Source organism: Apteryx mantelli, chromosome 7 (assembly GCF_036417845.1).
Source record: "Apteryx mantelli isolate bAptMan1 chromosome 7, bAptMan1.hap1, whole genome shotgun sequence".
Lineage (NCBI taxonomy): Eukaryota > Metazoa > Chordata > Aves > Apterygiformes > Apterygidae > Apteryx > Apteryx mantelli.
In genome coordinates this window covers 39962884-39985086 of record NC_089984.1, presented here as the reverse complement: position 1 = coordinate 39985086, position 22203 = coordinate 39962884, and the positions used below count along the sequence as shown (strand labels likewise).

The window sequence follows — 22203 nt, the reverse complement described above, 5'->3', positions numbered from 1 at the left end:
AGTTATGAGGAGACCACTTGTTTATGATTTCCAGTTGCCTTGAGGAGTGTTACTTAAAAGGTCTCCCCAAGCAATGAGCTGCTGAGGCTGCAGGTTGAACACTGCAAGGCATTTGCTACCCTATGTTCTGTTTCTTCACTTTCTCCAGTTAACTCCTACTCTTACTTTACCCCTAGAGTTATGCTAGCAGAAATTTTTTTGAGACAACTTCAATTTAACATTTATTTTTCAGCTAGATCATTCCACGATCCAGCTCATTAACTGCAGTGCTGTGGGACAGGGACAGTGGCAATACTTAATACTTGTCACCAAGTACTTCAGAATGTCACACCTATCCACAGAAAGCCACCCTACCCCCTTCTATCTCTCTCTCTCTAGAGTTTTGATTCAATTTTTTTTTTTCTTTAGGGAATAGTCAAGGTACTGCATTTGAATACATTCATTTAGACAGTTAGAAAACTTTATTATTTTGATAGATGATATTCCAAAGAGAAAATATAAACAAATGCCAATTCCTAGAGAGCCATACAAATTGTCAAAGAAATGAGGTAATTCTTGGTGCTGTCAGGGAACCAGATTAACGGCAGAAAAGCTGATCTGTTGCTTTCTCCCCTTTAATAGGTGACCTTGTGCTACGACTGAAAGGACAACAAGGAAAAGTTACTTGAAAAATGCAACAAACCTGTCACCTGGTTTCCAAAAACCAGTAAAATGTTAACCTAAATTGTAAACCTATGTTGCAGTAGGGCCTTACAAATAGGCATTTAACGCAGTTTGTGTCCACAGTATAGTTAAGATAGGATTATAGTCTATAATTAGCAATTTAAAGACACATTTATCACCATCTTTGAAAGATCTAGTTATCCTTAATTTAATCTCATCCAGTACAGATAAATCAGAAATTCAGCCTTGGAGTAAGAAAGAAAGATCTTCAAATTGAAACCATCATTTTGTTTTGGTATTTTTGTTAGCTTGTTTTGTTTTTGCTTGCACATGTGCATTTTTTTTTACAGGCTTGCCATGGTGGGATACTGATTCATGACTTGGAGGTGTAAATGATATCCAAGCAGTAAAATAATTAGGAAGTCTGTTAGATCAGTGGGATGTATTTCAATATGCTCTTCAAGAAAAATAAAAATTACTTCGTGTGCCTCTGTACAGCATCCAGCATAACAGCCCTACCTGGTCTTAATGTAACATAATAGTATCACAAAATAACATGCACTTCTCTAGATTAATGCAACGTAAATGCTTTATTTGCACCGATGCATTGTTAGTTCATGAAAAAAGCGCAGTATCCCAGGATTTGAAACCTGAATGTATTAACATAATACTTTCATTCGATAGCTTAAAGAAAAAATATCTGAGTGACTAACATTGATGCATTCTGAACAGGCAATGCAACTTGTAGGGAAAAATATGGCTAAAATGTGTTTCTAAAAAAACCATTAAACTATTGATCATTGTTCGGTTGATAAGGTCACTGCTGAAACTAAACTGAAAGTGAAATCAATGGCATTAAAAGTTATGAAATAACCAAGACATCTGCTCAGTTACTGAAATTTCCTGGATTGGGAACCCACTGCAAAGATAACAAGAGAGACACGCAAACAATGCTATTCAGGATGCTACTGGAGCTACAGCCTTTCAGAGATCAACAGCGAATTATGATTGGTAATACGAGAACTGAGCACATTAGGAGATTTCATGTACAAAAAGGTTTTATTAAATTAAGAAGCCATACAAACAGGGAAAATAGATATCAGGGAGTTGAACACACCCTCAGGAGTGGAAACTTTCCGTGGTGACTGTTCAGAGATTTCATCTAAGAAACACAGAGGTCTTTCTATCTTGCAGATCTACAGAGAAGTCCTAATTTAAGGCTCAAGGGCATCCAAACCACCATGGGAAACTATTTGTTCCATACGATTTTGTGCAACCTTTGGCCTATGATTTGCTCCTTTGCTTTCCCCTCCTGCTGGGGCATAGACACTTAAACTTTGATTTCATTTATATCATGTTACTGTATGAACCAGGCCCAAATTCACTGGACCACGAACCAAAAAAAAAAAAAAAAAAAAAAAAAAAAAAAAAAAAAAAGCTTTAAAGCAGTGACTTCCAAATTTCAAGCTTAGTCTTCAGACTCTCTCATGGAGAGAGCATAGCACATACTACAAGCGTAACCACACCAAAGAAAGGAGTTTGTTTCACTGGTGAAAATGGTTCCGCAGACCGCTTTCCATAAGCCGAACCCCCAAAGTTCTGTTAACATTTCTGTGAACTGGAGTTGAAAAACAACCATTGTAGACTGTGTGATCTTTTCCTGCCTCCCTGCTTCTTCTCATTTAAACGTGATAGATAAAGGATCCCTAAAGACATCTGGAGCCAAGGTTGTTAGGAAGACGAACTGCCTAACTCTGGGAGGGGATGGACATTTTTAGGGAATTTCAAGCACCTGCCCTCAGCTGACAAGTTCAAAAGAAACAGTATTCTCCAGGGAATCGCATTGCAAAAGGAGATTTCAGAAAGGAGATTCCAAAGGTTCCTTGCCGTCAAGGCCTAAATGAAGAAGAATTAGATGATGATAATACAGGATGAAGAAATCAGACAGAAACAGTATTCTCATCTAGTATAAGTCTTTGCTGTGACTGCCAAAGATGGAAGGTAAGAGAAAGTTATGACTTGAGTAATTTGAAAAGATTAACTTACAACTTCAATTTGATGTTAAGAGTTAGAAGAAAATTGGTTTGAAATATTTTTGGTATTTTTCAGCTGATTTCTTTTTTTTTTTTTTTGGGGGGGGGGTGGAGAATAGAAGGAGCCTCCTGCCCCAAAAGCACAGGCCATATTTAAGCATAACAAAACTGACTAGTGAGAAATACAAAATACATCTGACACAATGGCATGATTCATATGCTGTAACTCATGTGTCATTTGCTCTAGAACAAGAGGTGATCCCACACAAGTCCTAAGCCCAGTCAGCAGTCCCCCCACCCCTGGCTCTGCTGGGCTCCTCTGGTGCCTTCAGAGCTGTCACAGCACGAGCCACAGCACCAGCAAACCGCAGACTAACCCAGACGCATAATCTCTGCCTTGAATCTGTACTGCCATAGTTTTAGTTTTGCTGGGTTAAAGCAAGATGATTAATGTTATTCTAAAATTCCTTGTGGATAGATTAATTAGCATAATGACATATTCATTTTCATGCTGCTGAACCTGTTTTAGAAGCAAGGAAATTACCATATATTGCCTGAGGGAACCTGTAAAATACACAGTGATAACAAGCAAACAGAGGGCTCCTGATCACCCTTTTGTCCATTGCCGTATACAGACAGAAGCTTTACAGCGCACACAAATTACTGCTCTCTTTGAGCATAAACATACACCCAGAATATACCCCAAAGAGCATCATCTCTGAACAAAAATATGTTTAGAAAATCGGTTAAATTTCACATTTCTATCAGCCATCCATTAGTGCATCATGGTTTGCCTCTTAAAAATGCAATTACTGAAAACTGTTGAATTGTTGCTGTTTTATAGAAGGTGTCCTCTGGTCAGCACACAACATGGGGCTCCAGGCATGCAGCCCATCACGCATGGGACCCCCGGCCCACCCCCATCATGGGTCCCACGCACAGGACCCTGTGGGGTCCACCCCCTCATCTGGGAACCCCCCCATATCATAGTCCCGCACAGCTACAAGAGACAGCACTTAGTCTACAGTACTTTTTGGCTTGAAACAGAACAGATATCCTAGGATTTGATGCCATTACTCAGTAATAAGCTGAAGAGATTTACACTGAGCAACACAAAGCATCCGCCTGCCTGGGGCTGAGGACAGTCTGAACACATCACTTGCAGCCCTTGCCAGCCAAAGACCAGGAGACACAATCTCTTTAAAGAAACTGGAAAAGAAGAAATGAATGGAGAGCAGGACTGTGGTTCGTTCCTGTCCATTTGTTACAGACTAGCTGATTTACCTGGAAGGTATCTATTTGATCCCAACAGTTCTTCTTCCACTTTGTGCTTCAGAAGATGGTGAATGCTTTTCAGGATATAAGCCACCACACCTCAAGAAATATCCTTGGATTTTAGTTTCCATGGCCTAAACAACTTCATTTCAATGCCTTTGTTCTGTTGTTGATATTATAAAAATTCATTTCCTTTATGCATCAGGCAGTCTGGATGCACATTAGAGGTTTATTTCAACCCAATTCATACAGTACACACACACACATATACATACGTACACACAAACATACATACATACATACATACACACACACACACACATCAAAATAAAAACTTTGGAAACAATGAGGCCTTGACATTGCATTTGTATCCCTCTTATTTCCATCTCTTACTTACTCGGTGCACTTATCAACTAAGTGGAATGACTCACCCCTTTCAAAGGGGTCTAATTCACTCAAGAAGAAAAGCCATGTGTTTTTCAGTCACTTTTTGTCCCTTCCTGGTTTCAATTACACCAGTAAAAACAACTCCTGGTCTGCGATTATCTGCATTGGTAATAATGATGGTAATACATTGATTTTTATTTATTTATTTTTACACCAAGTCTCTCCCCAAAGGTGGAAAAAAGGGGAAAACTTGTTTTCAACACATGATCAAACAAATTCAATCCAGAAGTCATAAAGCTTATCCTGATTTTCTGTGTGACACCAGTTATACAGCTTTGCCTCCTCCTGGGGAAGTATTATAGAACTACTTTTCTGAAAACAACAGTGCAGAAGGAAGAGCTTTCCGGAAGAATGGTTGTGAGTTTTTGCTTTTGGATAGAAAGATTTGTTGCTGTGCTTCATATTGGTTCCAGGCTTATTTCAGGAGAATTGGGTAGGGTGTGTATTTAATGTGCAGAGATTCTGATACCAGCAGAAGTTCCCTATCCATCCAGCTTCTCAAACAAATTGGATTGTAACCTGTCTTAGCTTTTGAAAGAAAATTGACATTAGGTATTCGAACTCACCTCTCAATCATACCAGACATTTAACACCACAGGTGTAGCTGTACATAGTGAGGAGAAAATGCACAATAATAGCATTTGTTTTTTGCACTACAGATTGAATTGTATTTGTCTCTTTTCCTTCTATGATAAGTAATACAGAAGGATGGATTAGCTCTCCAAAGCCTTTCTAGTTCTATCTGCAGTGGTTCCATAAATGAGAATTCGCAGTATTTCAGCTTTTTTAACAAATTATGAAGTGCCAGTGATACAGTTAATAATGTGACCATCATAATCACAGAAGAGTGAAATGGCTCAATGATCCATTTTGCAGAAAATTGTGCAGTGGCAAGCCATTTGCAAAAGTTTAGCATCTTGCTGTTCTATGCATTTGCCATAAATGTGATAAAGTGAAACAACCTAATTTGCATGCTATTGTTTTCCATGGCTGATTTGACTGGAGTTGATACACACAGGCGCTCTCATATTTTTATGAGATTCAAGAAATATTTACATAAGGGGCTGATTATAACAGCAACGAGCTATTTGAACAGTAATATATTTACTTTGCAGGAGGATGCAAGAATTATCTTTCGTTCCATAGAAGATCTCTAATTCTCACCTCAGTATGCATCTTAATTTCCATTAACATCTGTGGAAGCCTCTGCTTACATTACAAAGAACAAACATGCAAGTTCAGTTTTAAACAGAGAAGGCTGCAGATGGTAAGAATGTTATTCTCAAGGCATAATCACGATGCTTGCCAGTGTACATTTTGGAAACTAAGATTTTGATACTGCATTAAGCAATTCTACCAGTATTATTTAATTATTCCATTGTTCATCTTATCCGAGAGATTTTTATATATGCCTAGATATTTACATTATTAAACATGCTATGTCATTATTAGACCCAAACAAAATCTGCAGAGGCATAAGCTAATTTAAATATGCAAACACATGCACATAGCAGCTCTGCCTGATTACAGATTTCCAAAACAATTTCCACTTTCTTCATTTGATGTTGGACTTGTGATGAAAAGGAAAAAATCACCGTGTATTTTGGTAGTTTAAATTTAGATAAACCTCTGCATTTTTAAATGGTAGTCACCTATAACTGTACTAAAGCTCTCCCGGAACATTAAATTCAGCCTGAGGTTGTGGAAGCTTCTCTGGAAACAGCCAACAAGATGAATATTTTCTTAACAGAACTTCAAACCTCATCTGACCATGTCACTCAGCTTTTAGAGAATGATCAGGATGCCTTTCATTCAGAAAATTCTCTCCGGAGTTACAGAACTTGCAGAACCATGCCAGCTTAACCTTTGGGCATTTCTTTTCCCCACCAAGTTTACATAGGTTAAAAAGAGGGGGTCCAGTATAGTATCATGGAGGATCATTATACAGAAGACCTTACCCAACCTATGTTATGACAAGTATGTAACTCACACCAGCGGTTAGAACACCATTTCCTGATCAAAATAATCATAAGTTTAGAACAAATAGTTTACCAATATCTCTCCTAGATATTATACTGTGGATAGTTTTGGAATAGGTTTTGCTCATAATTATTCATTCTGTTTCACAACAGAACGTGTCTACTGTGTACATTTTCATTTGTGATTCAGAGTATCCTCCTGTTGACAGCGGGATCTTTGGACAATTCCAAACAGAGATTAAGTGGAATAGGTGTATTTCCCACGATGTCTCCTATCTTGTATTGTACTTGTCACAAGCTGCTGACCTGTATTTGTGGGGTGGAGAATGATATTCTCCAGGGAGTGTCCATTTAATATTCTCATCTATGCTGTGACCTTTTCCATTAATAGATGTCACAATAAGGGCATGCCTTTATTGCCAAGCCACTACAGCCTACTGGTTAATCACCCGCAAGACAGGCGTCAGCTGAAGCTCTGACATGAATATCCAAGCACATGTCTCATCCTGAGTATAGAGATGGAGAGACTCAGCTTGGATTTTTTTTCCAAGCAAAAATTCCCCAGGCCATCGGTCAAACCAAGCCAAACTTCTTCCTTCAGTACTGACAACCACAATTCCAGTCACCAGCATGGGGTGGGAAAGCATGGGGAGTACCTCAAGAGAAATGACCATGAGCAGAACAGTCCTCTTGCACATGACCTGCTTCAACCTCCCCTCCCCCAAATACAAAAATAAAGTTATCAAACTTCATAAAAGGAAAATGTTTGGAAAAAACTAAAAACCTACTAGTTCAAAAATAATAGGAAAGATTGGCTTAGTAATAACCAGTGTAGTCTAAGCTCCCTCTTCTGGTCTTTTGGAGTAAATATACTGGAGTAAGGTCTCAATAGGCTAGCACTTGGTTTCAAAAATATATCAACAAAACATTCACATAACTCAGGCAAAATGCCCCATTAAAGTTATTCAACCTCTTTTATACTAGCTATGTATTCTTAAGCAAACGTGGCTGTCCAAACATGGAAATTTATTAGTGTACTGCATGAAACAAAATTGCACAATACCTCTTTATTTCCTTTGTGAATCCTTCAGTTTCTTGAACAGCTGGTTCTACAACATCACCAGGGGCAGCAACCAAAGGTACATCTTCAGAAACAACTGTAAGGAGGTTATCAGGTTCTTTGCAGCTATGAGGCTTGGAAGTACTGCAAAACAATTATTAGAAATAATAAGCTGGTAAGTTTAAGAAGCGTGCAAGAATCATCAGTGGAGCTTCTTTAGACGATGAGCTACCTTTGACTAGATTTAAACTTCTATAAGGAGCATGTCACCACCTCCCCAATCCTAAACACTGTCTCTCCCTCCCATCCCACCACCAAATTACTTCTTCCTACAAACCATGTTTCATTTATATCTGCAGATTACATTTATAGTAGTAGTACTACTGTAAAGTTTCAACAGCACTTATTAAATCACAACATTAACTCTCAGAAGTATTTAAGAGTTTTCTGTGCTTTCTGTATATGAAAATAGTGCAAATGCAAATTACAAATGGCAGCTTTGCAGTTCTGTCAGTCTTCTCTTCAGTGAACATTCAACTAAGTCTCCTTGTGACTCAAGAGAAGTTGCTGGTTACTGGAGTGACTTACCTTTTTAAAAAAAATTAAAAAACAGGACTAAAATTTCTTATTTTAAAAGCCCTCAGTATGCGGTAAAACTTAAAAGCACAATAATCCCAGAACTTGTTACATGAATTACAGAACTGTAATACTACTGTATTTGTTAATTCCTAAAAGTCTCTCTGTTCAGCAAAGCCTCACAAGAACCAGGCTCAGAAACTGAAAGTCATTTAATGAATTCCACAGCTCATAAATACAGTTTGGAAGGACCAACTTTCTTTATAGCAAACAAAAGTTGAGAACTAAGGGTAGGAGTGCCCTCTCCTGGTCCCCGGAGAAAAGGTGCGCTTGATGGGAGCGAAGGTCCAAATTTAACTGAAAGGCCAGATGATTATGAATAGCCAAAAAAACAGCATACATGAGAAAACAGTCATCCGCCAAAATCACTGACATGGAACAGAAAGTAGTCTTGTCTTTCCCTCTTCTCAAGGCAAATCAGAACAGAATGTGCTGCTTCAGCAGCGGACATCCCTGGGTCTATTAACTTTTTGTTGTCTTAAGCAAAACGCAAGTTAGAAGAAAAGCCTTCAGACTTCCCTGCAGTAATAGACAGCAGCACAAATAAAGCACTCCGATCTCCTGAGCCTTCTAGCGCTCTTTAAGAAGGTAAATCATCTGTGCCTCCAAAAAAGCATCCCACGAAACACTCATTTGCATTTTCCATTGCTTTGAACACAGTGGTAACTATACTCCTCCTGCTCTTGGCTACATTCATTAAACTAATGACAGAAAATAAACCACATAACCAATAACTTTATGTATTGAAAAAACATGTAGATAAAGCACATGGTCCTAAAAATCAGTTTAGCTTGTCATACACAAATAAAAACAAAACAGCACTGACTACCACACCTAAACAAATATGTCAACGGTTGCTTGCACATAAGAAACCTACGTAATAGTTATTTTTTTGCGGTTTGAATGCTAAGCACTCGTAAGTAAATGAGTATTTTTAAAGCGTTGAAAAGTGCCAGTGTCTTCAAACTCTTTCATAAAGCAAAGGAAGAGTCAGTGAACAGTAGGTTTGATTCCCTCCTGTGTCTGGAGATCCAAATCCCCCTCTTCACCAAGAGGGCCATAAAAGCTACTGATGACTGCACAGTATTATGAAAAGGGTCATTCTCCACCCTTCACAATCTTGTTGTTCCACTCTGCATCACAGTGACTGGAAATGTGGAAACTAGGTTTCCTCCTCCTACACCACTAGGTGAGTCTAAGTCTCTCACCTTTTTGCTCATACAGCTGAGGTGTGATAGAGAATGGAACAGCTTTGCAATGAGCTAAGCAGGACTCCTTCTGTACCTAGTCCACCTTGGAGATAGTGGATGGAAGCTATTTGCTGAAAAAAGCCATCATGCAGAATTATACTTTCATGCTTCTCCCAGAGGGATGCTCCTTTCTTCAGCTGATCCTGAAAGGGGCCCACAGGTCCCTATCCAGCCTAACCAGTGAGATCTCAAGCAGCTCAGACCAGGGACTTCAGCTTTTAAGGAAAAATGATAACAACTGTCTGGTTATTTAAGAGAGTTACTCCAGACAGGTTAACCTTCCTACAGCAAATCAGCACCTCTTCTTCACCTAATTACAGAATGAGTCCTTAGGACAAAACAGCCAGGTTAGTCTGTCTGCCGCAGGACTAATCCCAGATTCAGGCATGCATGACAAGAACCTACCCTACACCTCCCTGTCCTTTGCAGCCGCATATCCCTTCAAATGGCAGCTCCAGCATACCAGAGGGACACAGATGTCCTGGAGTAACAGCCACATCCAGCATCACCTTCCTCTCACACCAGCTCCTGCTTCTAGAGACTGAGACTCCAGTGTTTAAGAAAATACTGGCAAACCAGTTCTTGGGTGAGAAGTTTCTTTTAGGTTTCCAGAACTAAGCATAAACAGCTATTTTGCCCATTCCTTTTAAAATTTCCTTCCTCTCTTCAATAACTATGGTTGAATAACTTTATAAACATGTATGCAGAACAGGCCTTCAAATACATAATTCACATCCCTAACTTTAGTTAGGGTATACATGAGGAAGAGAACATTTATTCCCTAAAGTGTTAATCCAGTAACTTACTAAAATCATGAAAGCTATTTCTGAAAGTGATCTTCCTTAATTAGCTCACATTCATAAAGTTATTATGTGACCATATGGGCTAGCTCTTAAGTAATTTCTTCTAAGAAATTAGCCAATTAGCACTTTTCTCTTCTTTCCTTCCTTCCCTACCAACCCTCTTTCTTCTCTTTTCCCCAATTTGCCCAAAGTGATCTGACACAGCTATAGACTTCCCAGCATTTTCAATCACATCAGTAATAAAAGCAGCAAGCTGTTTCCTTTTTCATGCAAAGGACTTTTCCCTTTGCTAAAAACGTCTTTGGCCTAATATAGTAATAGCATCAAATATATACAAAGGCAATGTGACTATATAGGGTCACATGAAGATTGGAGAAAGTAAGATTTTAAAGCAAAAAGTAAACTGCTAAAAATAAGCGAATGCTGAACATCTGTTTGGAGAGTAAACAGAGAAGCTCAAAACCCAAACAATTCACAAGAGGGCTCAGTCAAGCAAGAACACCAAATGTACATAAAATTACGGACTTCACGTTAAACACACTCTATAAAAACGCCTCAGTTAATTGCTTACAGTAGCACCTGTTCCGCTCTCATCTACACCCTTCACACACACACACACCCCACTGCTCATTTGCTTTCCTTCAGCTTCCCCAATAGCAGCCTTCTGCTTGAAGTCTTTCCACATAAAAGGGAAACATTTTCACAGAGATGTACTTTGACTAATGTCATTCCTAGCACTCTGCAAAGCAAAGCCAGCTATCAAAATACAGACATTGTTAGAAGAGCTCTGCTTCTTAGCATTTATAAAACATTTGATTTGCTTTTATGAGCTATATCATCTATGTGTATTAAAAAAACACAGAAGTAATCTCCTTTCATCATTCAAAGCTTCATATAAACGCCAAATAACAAATCCCCATAATGACAATACATGTCAAGTGTCAGCTGGCTTGGTTGTGCAAGTGGGCTTGTAAATGGAACAAAGTGGAGACAGAAATTGTTATTTGGATCTTCTCTGACATCTGGCACCAACACAAATGCCAAGAAGCCACCAAATACCATGATGCTACTACATCACCTAGTCAGGAAGTTAGAAGGAGGCTGAGCAGGACTACCTCTCCCATCCCACCTTCCCAGCTAGCAAAATCTTCCTGGGGGAAGGTAGGTTGGGACTTGCCCCCAAGCACCTATGGGGCTTAGTCCTGCAGAAGCCTGCACAGAATGAGTCTTCCTTTCCCCAAGGCAAAAGACCCCAAGGCAGGGACCACTGACCCCTCATGCCTGGCAGCTCTACCTCTGTCCTGTGGAAAGGAAGGACTGTCACAAACTGAGGGAGAAAAAGCTGGGAAAGACAGCACACCTACAGACAGTCTCAAGTCCTTTTCCCCACTGCCATAGCTCTGAGAAGGCATGGAAGAACCACAGTACTGAGGAGAGTCAAGCAAGGCCACAGAGAGCAGGCTGCAAGACAAGCAAACCAGATCCAGGTCTAGTATCATCACCCAATAATTTTGGCATTATTCAGTATGCTTAGAATTGCAACAGCAGTGTGGTACAGGTTATTGGACATCACCACAACACATGATCTGCAGATGGGTGCTGCCCGCTGTAGGCATAATAAGCTTACAAAGCACTAGGCAAAAGCAGAGCAGTTCAGAAAAAGGAACTGACTGCACAAATTGAGGCAAACCTGCCAGGGTAGCACAGCACAGATGTCCCTGTCCAAAATAGAGTCTCTGTACCCATCCTCCAGCCTAGCTCCATATCATCCTCAGGTACATGTGGTACTTGTACCAGCTCAGACCTGAAACATCTATGTTAAGCCCTCTGCTTCTCTACAGCTCTAAAACAAGATTTGCCATTAAACTTACTTTCCAACTGGTAATACTCAAATGGTTGTAGCAAGGATACTAACAATGGGGCCAAATCTTCTCAGTGCACAGTAAACTACATTTTGGCCAGTCTTTATCCTACTGAGTTGAGCTGATGAGAAAATAAACATTCTTCAAGTTGTGTCTCTGTGTATTTTTTAAGTAATTCTCAAAAGTCATTTTCTGTCCTTCTGTATGCATAGATGGCCCTAGGTATTCCTGCCTGCCTGTATTGCTAACACTAAGGAGCACACTCTGAGCATCAACAATTTCCTGATGTGAACTATATGACAGGGAAAGGTCCATCTTCGGACAGAGCAGCGCTGCTTGTAGTAGATCTGACATCACCTCTACAGACTCCGACACGATTGCTTAATGCACCATCTTCACAACAGGAGCTGGGAAAGAGACCGATGCACAGGAATATAATGTTTTACAAGGCTCTAATCCAGTCAGGTTTAGAATAACTTTCATTTCCTGGAATCCACAACTGAGCTCTGTCAGCACCTTAACGTCTTAATACTTACATTTGTACCCAATCTTGTCCTGCCAACTCAGCTGCAGACACCGGTCTAGACTAAAAGCTGTGCTGCAGCTCTGCATCTTTTGCTTGAGACTAAATATAAGAGCAGAAGCTTTCCTTAGCATGTGAAAGGGACAAGATTGGGTCATGCTGCCTGTTACTTATGGACTGCCCCCAAGGACAAGTCATTCACCAAGTGCTCTCCAAGCAGACATTTTTTCCTGCTGCTTTTCTACCCACAAGACAGGCAGAAATATTATAGGGCTAATCACAACCAAACACACAGACACTGCTCAGAAAGTATGGACCCCCAGATAAGCTGTGGGCTACACAATGTGGGCATTTATCCGATCGTTTGGCCTTTCCAATCCAGACATTTCTTATATGCAATAGAAGCCCTGCTACAAAGCTCTGCACCTGCAGCATAAGGAGAAAGATGCGTCTAGCCAAAATTTCTTCTGGCGCAATGTGTAGTGGCAAATCAGAGTGAACTTGGCCTTTCAGTTTCACTGCTAAAACAAAAATGCTTGGCAGAACAGTCAGTGAACTTTTTATCTAGCTTTTTTCAGGGCACTATTCCACAGATTTGATAAATAAAATCTACTTATTGAACAGATGATGCTGTGTTGTTTCTGATCAATGTGTTATCAGCAGGGGAAAAGATGCAGACAGTCATCCTCAAGAAGCAAAACAAAGATACAGTTTCTTGACTGGACAGATGGAGGAACAGAATCTGATCTCTTATTATGCACTGCCATCTGGAAGATACTTAGCACAAACTGACCCCTGCCTTATATACATCATTATTTTTCCCTGTCAAAGTGCACATCATCTGCATTATATGACACCCCGATGGGGAAATACTCATGTGGAAGCAAAAAGAACTATTAGTCAATAACTAAAAATGTTGCAAAATGACACTTTACAGTTGTATTTTATTGCAGATAGACTGGAATAACATCATGCTATCTAAAACCTGCTAAGATTTCAATAGTATAACACACAGGTATAACAAGGAAGCATTGACACTGAGACATTATATGTCTGTGCATTAGAGAATTTTTCTGCAGTTATATTGAAAAGTGGTGGTGCAATATTTCTATATAAAAAGCCAAAAAACAGTGGCTGTAATATGACTGTCTTACCTATATAGGCAAGTATCTGCTCCATGTCACAGAACAGGTAAAAAGGAGATGGGGGATAAGACAATGACATGAACAACAACCATCATTGAACCTCTTCCCTTGGGCAAGAAGAGCCCAGTCCTGCTATTACTGAACCTCATTTAAATGAGCACAATCCCATCAATTTTAAGAGTACTACTTTCATTTGCCATTAACATCATGTTGTTATCAGGTTAGATCAGAACAAACCACAAAGAAAGCAGGGAGTTGCATCATGCCTATTTCAGGCAGGAGTTTACTGCGTTGAGATTAACCACACTTCTGACACACACTGGAGCTACTGTGTTTCCATTGCCAGGACACCTGCAAATGCCCAGGCAAGGTGCACATTCTGCTTCCTAACAGAGAAGTTGGAAAGTAACAACAGCCTGGACAAGGAAGACAGGTCCAAAGAGAACACACAGGTTTTATGTCTAAAGCTGAACAATGATACAAAATAAAGGAATACAAAAAACAAACAACATTGACACAAATGAATATGTTCAGCTTTTTTTTTTTTTTAATCTAAAAACAACATGAGAACTACCTGCAGCCAGATTCACTCCAGCTGATCACTCTATATTTACTTCTCACCTTCCATTTCAGAAATTGGAAGGCTACCTATTTCCAAGCAGAATATCCCTGGCTTGCAACTTCTAAGCGCTGGATTGTTGCAGAAATCTTTGCACTTTCAGCAAGGACAGAATATGGAAACAAGACCCAGATTCTCTGGCTGCTGCACAATCTGCCTGCTGGGCTCAGCTACCCTATATGGACTAATTACAACTCGGCATTAGTACTCTCAATGTATGCAACTCACATGAAGAAAGGAATCCTGAGACTAACTTTTGAAAAGACAGTAAATCCATTTTAAAGACAGAATCTTATCAAGTAGAGCAAAACAAAAGGTTTAATATAATTAACCTTAAATTCAAGATCCAAATAAGAATGTGATCAGTGTGAATTCATGAGGTTTACAAGAAGCAATAAACTTAGATTAAGGTTGTTCTTCCTAAAGGTTTCCTAAAATGACATCTAATCATAGACAGCCTGCGTGCCTGTTTCTCTACAAACAGCAAACTACCACTTCAAGGGCAATACAGTCTTCTAATTCAGACTGTATTCAAGAGACCATATATAGATCTTGCTGGTACTGCTGGTATTAATTTTTTTTTTTTAGTTCTGCTACATTTAGAAAGAAGCTCATAGCTTCAACTCATTTATTGCTCACTCTTTTCTAACCTGCTTGCCACTATGGTAGACTATCAGTAAGAAAAAACAAACTCCACAAAAAACAGTAACCCCATTACATTTGTTAAAAATAAAGAAATGTGTCTATTTCTTTAAAAACTTACAATATATATAACTGGAAGAAATCCACATCATTAGCTTCCCATCGTAAGCTCCTTTAGACCATCTTATTTCGTCCTGGTTGTAGGAAAAGGTTTGTTTATCATAGATGCACTAGTTTGGGGACTGGTGGAAAACCAGCATAGATTAAACATCAAAGTTACCCACCTTTCAAGGTAGATTTTGCAACTTGCACAAGCTTCTTTGCACCTTTGGTAGTCTATTGCTGGTATTCAGCTAACCAATTTAATGCCAGCTTAAATATATTGTGCAAGTTTACACTCCACTGAATTTACAATGACTGAAGGGTAAACACCCTGAAAGACCTCCTCTGCTGTTGGCAATTAAGACAAACTCATATGTCCAAAGATCATGACAACCCAGCTGCCACCAACACAAGTAAAGCAACAATTTACCTACTCAGTGCAAAGAAAAGCAGACAAAAAGCTCAGTGTCCAACAGAAATGAGATACTTGACCTGCTTTATAATCACCATCATGCTGTGAAGGAACTTCTCAAAACTAAAGATTAACAAGAAAATGCCTGAAGGATCAGTTACCTTGTACAGACCAAAAAAAGTATAAGCACCTAAAAAAAATAAAAATAAGGCACATATTGCACCTCCATGTCATGCGGCACAACCTTGTATGGTCCCAAATGATTCAGGCTCAGGGAAAGGTAAATGACATCTTCCTTTGAAGGTTTTGACTGAGAGAGAATATTTAAATCCTGATAAGAGGTTACACAGATGCTCCACTGACTACAAACAGACTCAGCAAGCCCATCAGTGACCAGCCATACCAGATGTATCTCTGTCCAAGAAAAGCTGTACTAATTTCTTAGCCAGCATCAACCTTTGTAGTCCTCTCACCCACCCACCAACATGAGAAAGCTGTAGGCAGCTGCTTCCCAGCACTTCAGCTGTATTTTACAATACCTTGCTGCAGTCAGCTCAGCAGCATCCAGAGGGTCAACATTTCCACAAGTCGTAGAAACAGCTAACAGTTGCTTGGAAGTATCAAGGGGAGAAGCCAACAGTATATCATCACCTGGCCCAGGAGGCCTGCGGAGAAAAAAGACAGGGGAAATGGGAGCCTTAGAGGTCTGAAATATTGCAGAATTATTGTCACCTGACTGTTAGAAACACCTGCTGTTTAGCATCTGTATGCTAACTTATGTGTTAGTGAAAGTGAAGGAAGTAGGTTTTTTTTTTTTTTTTTAAATATAAGTTGCTTTTGTGTACATCTTGATTGTTCCCACAGGACTGACGTCACTGTGTAACAACTACAGAAGCAATGAGATACTACAATCCAACAGCAAATTAACCTAGTTCTGATTCAGTTGTTAAAAGGAAAGTGAGAAAACAAGCTACTGCTTGAACAAGAGAAATAGCAAGATTTCCTTACACACAAAAAGCACATAAGAACACACAAGGAGCTCAGTTCTGGCTTTCACCTAGCAAGGGGATGCTCATCAGTGGTCCACAGAGTCAGTCAAAAAGCTTCTGGGGCATTTCAAGGAGCGCATACAGGGAGACTCCCAAGCTTGTTCCATACCCAGGGAAAGCAGCATGCAGCCTGTGAGTAGCTAAAAGACAACTATTTGGAAACATATCCTTGAATCAGCAAGGAAAGGAGCACTGCTGAAGAAGGGTTTTTCGTTCGTTTCTTTTAAACAAAGACACTTAATCATGTGAACAACCTGAAGACATTGCTCTTGTTCCTAGGTGGCCACCCAGTGACCAAGGCCCTAGAACTATCAGTTTCCTCCAGAGCTTACTGAAATCCTTGGCCTTCTAGAATACATAAAAGGTTACCCTTAACTGGGTGTCCCAATTTCACATCCCTGAGTTCACCCAGGTGGCTCAGTTTTTAAGTACCACTTTTCTGAAGTCCATTCAGTTGTTGAACAACTCCATGAGTTGTTCCCAGTACCACCAAGTGAATATAATCACTGTACACAGATGGATGTGAGCAGAGGTGTATAAACTTAACACAGTTAGTAGAAAACTGCCACAGTACTTGGAACTGCAGCTTAAAAATCCCTAAACCATGGAACTCAGCTATCTTTTTAACACTAGAAGGCTACTTTCTTGCCTAACCTCAGATCCAGCTGTCATGTATAATTCAGTACTATAGTTTTATTTCGGTTCAAAGAACATAAGGAGTTAATCTGCATTATAATAATGTTGATGTTATTCTGGCAATGACTAAACACCACCATCAGAATTTACTCACATTTCACTTATTTTATCTGAGAGCTGTGTAAAATAACACTCGTGAAAAAAAAATTGTCAAGCTTATTTTCTGCTTTTTTTATTACACACATTAATTACATTACATACATTAATTTTTTTAATTACATACGCTAAGCTAGTGTTTCTGCTTTTCAATTCCTGTTTCATCACAGCATCACCCTGCACTCAGTCCAGTTAGTTTATGGCAGCCCTGACAATTTAAGTGGCGTTTTCTCCGCAGTTATACAAATACAAGCAGAGCTAAGTCTTTGCACCAAGTGCAGCTCTCAGATGACAGCCTAGAACATTTGATTATTTTTGAAACTTACAATATTACTTTTATCTAATTACAACAGTAAACAATCAAGTGTCCACATGTTCATTGATTAACACCTCAGGGCTCACCTTGTTTTAGGAAGCACTGAGCTAAGACACTTACAAGTTCTAAAATCTTCTAGTTTATTAGTATAAAAGGACCTTTTTTGACTCATTGCTAAGAGTTGCATATACTTGTATTATAAACATCTCTGCTCTCTCAGCCCACTCACATTTGCTGTACAACAAACTCTGAGCCACTAATTTTCATACAGTTTATGGACAATGTAACTTGAAACTCATTCTCAATTTGGGAAGGTGATGGTGAAGCAGTTCATTGTCAAGCTGCCCTGCTCAGCACAGGACAAACAATAAAGCTATCCAAGAACTGCTCAGACTAGTTCCACCACTGAAATTCCTGTGCATCACAACTGCCTTCACCTTGCAGGCGTCTGCTACAAAGTCACTGCAATGAGTCCTTTGCAGCAACTGACCTTTTAGGCCAATTTATTGAAAGAACCAAGCTCTACAAAAACGCTGTGAGCTTTTTCCATTCCACTGCCCAAATTCTGGCTCAAGTCTGGAAGAAGATCTACTTAAAATTACTTCCAAATTCTACTTATGACAGGCATGATTGAAATATTTTTCAAAGGAAAAATACTTCACAGTTTAACAAACAGTTGCTTACTAACAGCTGCAGCTAGCACACTAAATTCAGCCAAAAGACCAAAGGGTTCAGTCTGTTATCAGTGTCACAAGTGAAAGATTCTGATCATCAAGTGTCCTTAGTCTCTTGTGTTTCATAATTTCAGCTTACGGCCTCTACTTAATACCCTTGAAAAGAAATTTTTCAAATCATTGTAAAGGCGACAGGTATGCAAATAGCAGGATTCAGACAAAGTTTTAACTTTTACTCATGTGCATTAAATATCAAAGAATGAATGAGAAATAATTGCATAAACCTACAGGATTTCTGTTTAAACACATGGGGTCTGAACTCGATTGAGGCAGGAAGCTTTTGAAACAAGGCAGGAAGAGTATTTTTTTAGATATGTAAAAGAGCATAGATTCACATGTAGTGGACACAGAGGCAAGCAGGGATGGTTCAATTCCTAGGCTCTAATTTTGCATACAAAACTAGGGCTAGATGCTGTGGTGGATCCATTTGTTGCTCTTCTACTAACTCTGACAAGATGTAAGCAAATCTTACCCTAACTCATACTAAACTTTCAAAGTGTTTTGGCATTGATGCTGGAGACAGAAAGCAGCTACAGGTCTTGGCATTTTCTCCCTATCCACATTTTTCCAATCAGGAGGCCTGAACGTGTCTTCCACTGAATTGTTAACAACCACAGGTTTGAGTTTACTCCAAGGGAAACCAATAAGTGTTTCAAGCCCTACTATCTCCCAGTCCAAACACTTGGTTGTTCCTCATGAGATAACCATATTATTACAGATCCTGCATTTACTCTGGAAATCTCTGGAAAACAGCATCAACCACTCCAAGGCAGGACTGAGGTCTGACCATTCTCTTAGCCCACTATTTCATTTTCTTCAAGAAACAAGACGTTGCTTATTGGGTAGAGCAAGGCCAAGACACAAAATCCTCTAGATTTCATACTTGGCTTTGCAATAACTTGGGCCAAACAGTTGGCTTTGCAGTAACTTGGGCCAAACAGTTAATCTTTTTAGCCTTAGTATACACATGCATGAGGAAAAATATCAATTCACTGCAGAAAAATCTTGAGAGGATTTACTGTATCTGAGAGAGGTTCTTCATTTTTACACTGTTTGCAAGGGAAAGTAGTGGCATCTAAATTAGTTTAAATACATGACCAGATTGTACTTCGTAAAATTTCTTCCGTTTTACTAAACATTTCCTTCGTAACATTTTTCCTCCTCTTATTTTGCAGTTTATCTCATACATTAGCTACATACACTGAAACAAACTTCATGTGTAGAAAATCCAACAATAAAGTGCTATAGTAACTCCACACACCTCAGGTATTTCTGTTCTTTAAAAGTATTTGCAAGATTAGTGGGATACCCATTGATTTCTCAGAGTAGGAGATAAGCTATTTCTCAGCTTAAAAATCAACATTACTAGTATCAGAAGCAAAAACTACTCTTGCACAGAAAACAGCTCAGAAGTGCTGAATTAGCAACCAGCATAGGTTAAAAATGCTCTTTTTTTCTATAGTGCTTCTTTGGAGGTAATATAAGATCCATTTTAGTATTAACCATTTTATGAAAAAAAGTCAGAGGCTAAGATCCAGTCTCTTGTACAAAATCCCAAAATGTAAAGCCCCGTTTTATTTCCTAGTTAACTAAGGGGACATCCATACAACCAAATGATGTCACTACAGCATAAGTACATACACCAGAAATAGCTTTAAAAACACATAGATGTAGCAATAATTATGGTGTCCTTAGTTACTTTTGCTGGTTGCTAGATAGGATATAACAGAGGATTAATTTAAAAGCAAAATACAACACACCCCCAGTCAAAAGTTCTCAAGTTTTAGAAAATACACTGCCTTTTGTAAACCCAAAGTTTACTTACGCTTCCAAACATGTAATTTTGAAAAAAAATATATCAAATTTCTTCTGTACTCTGAGGGAGAAACTATGCTTTAAATGCCTCACATCAGCACTTAGCATTTTAACTGCAGTACCTTCTAAATGCCTGAGCCTGACTGAGTCCCACTGTGGTGGATGCTGTACAAACAGAGTAATGAAGGTATCCAAGAGACAAACTGGCATGTGTTAATTAAACAAGATCACTGTCATATGTGGGCCACATAAGTTAAGTGTACAGTACAGCAACATTTCTACAATTATAAAAACAGGCATTATCACCAAGATATCAGAACTGGCTCCTGAGGGAGGTATTCCAGTGACATGGATTTACAGGCTCTTTTTCTGAGCCAGAATCAGGAAACAAGTCCAATCAGCAGAAGGGGTCTGGATGTTATGGGATTGCGCTTGGAAAGCCCAGGAAGAGTCAACTCAACCCACTGCAGCTTAAGCAGCACCTGAGCCCTCTGCATTTTGTGTAGGCCCACTGGAACTATCCTGATTCATACCTGTCCCCAGTGAAGAGAATTAGCATCATCCTGGCTGAGCAAGGAGCACAATCTGCGCCTCCCAAAGCGCAGGTGGCAAAGGCTCCAGCCTGCCTGCCTGCGACACGAGGTTTCCTGCAATCCATGCTGGAATGCAGGCCTGCCCTGCTCCAAATACAAGGCTATGCTTCAAGGCACAAGGCAGTCCCTTCTCTTAGTGCAAATTTCCGCGTTAATAAAGTACGAAAGGAAAACAGATGCAGAAACTGCCTTCTAGAGGAATGAAAGCATCTTTTAAAAGACTTTCTTAGGGCAATACCTCACCTGCTGAAAGCAACCCCAAAAATCCAGCTGCGCAGCAGCTGGCAATCCCTGCAGGCAATTCCGAATTACCCCACAGAGCTGGATGATAATGGCATCACTGGGTCAGCCACGGCAGACGCGTGATGATGGGGAGTAATTCTCAGAAGTGATATTTTTCTGGCAATGCTTGTGGAAATCCTGACAAGATAGAGAAGTTATCCTGGCAGGGGATGATGTTTAGTCACAGATTACCTGAGGGCTGGGACTTCCTCTCTCACCCATCCCTTCTTGCTGTGCATAGACCATTTTAGAAGTCCCTTAATTTTTTTTTTTTAACACACATATCCAACTTTTTCCAATGTGATTAATCATAGCTATAAAACAGATTTTTTTTTTTTTGCCTGGGTAGCCTACATTACTGTGAGCACATTAAAATCTAAAACTTAAGGTGAGTTATTACATAAATATATATATTTATGAAATATATTTATGTAATATATAAAAACACATAAATATGTGATTTTAGAATAAAAGACTAAAGTAAGTGGACTGAAATGTACACTGCAGTATTATTTCCTTTATAAACTAAAAGAGCGACAGCAGAAAGCCAAATAAAATGGTAGAAAGTATAAATCACCCCTGCACAGGAGGAATAAGCGTATTTGCTTCCTACCTGTCAACCCTTACAAAAAGCACATGATGTCACTACCACGCAGCTTTTAGAACCTCTGAAGTCCTCTCAGCCATGCTGTGATGTCACTGCTATAGATTTGAAAAGTATCCAAATCCCAGCTAGTAAACCTGAACCAGAAGTTTCCTAGTGCAATCAAACTAACCCCCAAGTCGCAGCCCATGCTGACACGCCGGTTCAACAGAAATCCGATCACAGTCTATGGCAGGATCCACAAAACCAAAAAGTCTTTTCAGCTACTTGGAGATAATGATAGTTAATCCCATCATATTCAAGATTCTTAGAGAGCTCAATAAAGAGCTGCATGAAAAAGACAGTGTTTTACTCTGTAGAAATGTTATTTTGAAAAGAATTGCTCAACGGATGACAGGAAGAAAGCAAAAAAAAAAAAAAGCGCTGTAATTTTTGAGAGAGAGAAAAGTGGTCAGAAACAACAGCTAACTTTTATTTCTAAAAGCTGTTTTAAATACAGTTCATAATTGTACATTGGATTTTATTAAGTTGTTTACTTGGCCAACTTTTCATTCAGAAGTGCCTACT

General features: G+C 39.3%; 1 protein-coding gene across 1 annotated transcript in view; it reads right to left on the bottom strand.

Moving 5' to 3' along the window:
• TACC2 (transforming acidic coiled-coil containing protein 2) overlaps positions 1-22203 on the bottom strand; it is a 133436-nt gene that overhangs the window by 70186 nt on the left and 41047 nt on the right. Inside the window, exons 5-6 of the mRNA XM_067299616.1 lie at positions 15991-16116; positions 7461-7601 (exon numbers count right to left, since the gene is read on the bottom strand). Coding sequence (XP_067155717.1) covers positions 7461-7601; positions 15991-16116 — 267 coding nt within the window. The remainder of the gene's footprint in view (positions 1-7460; positions 7602-15990; positions 16117-22203) is intronic.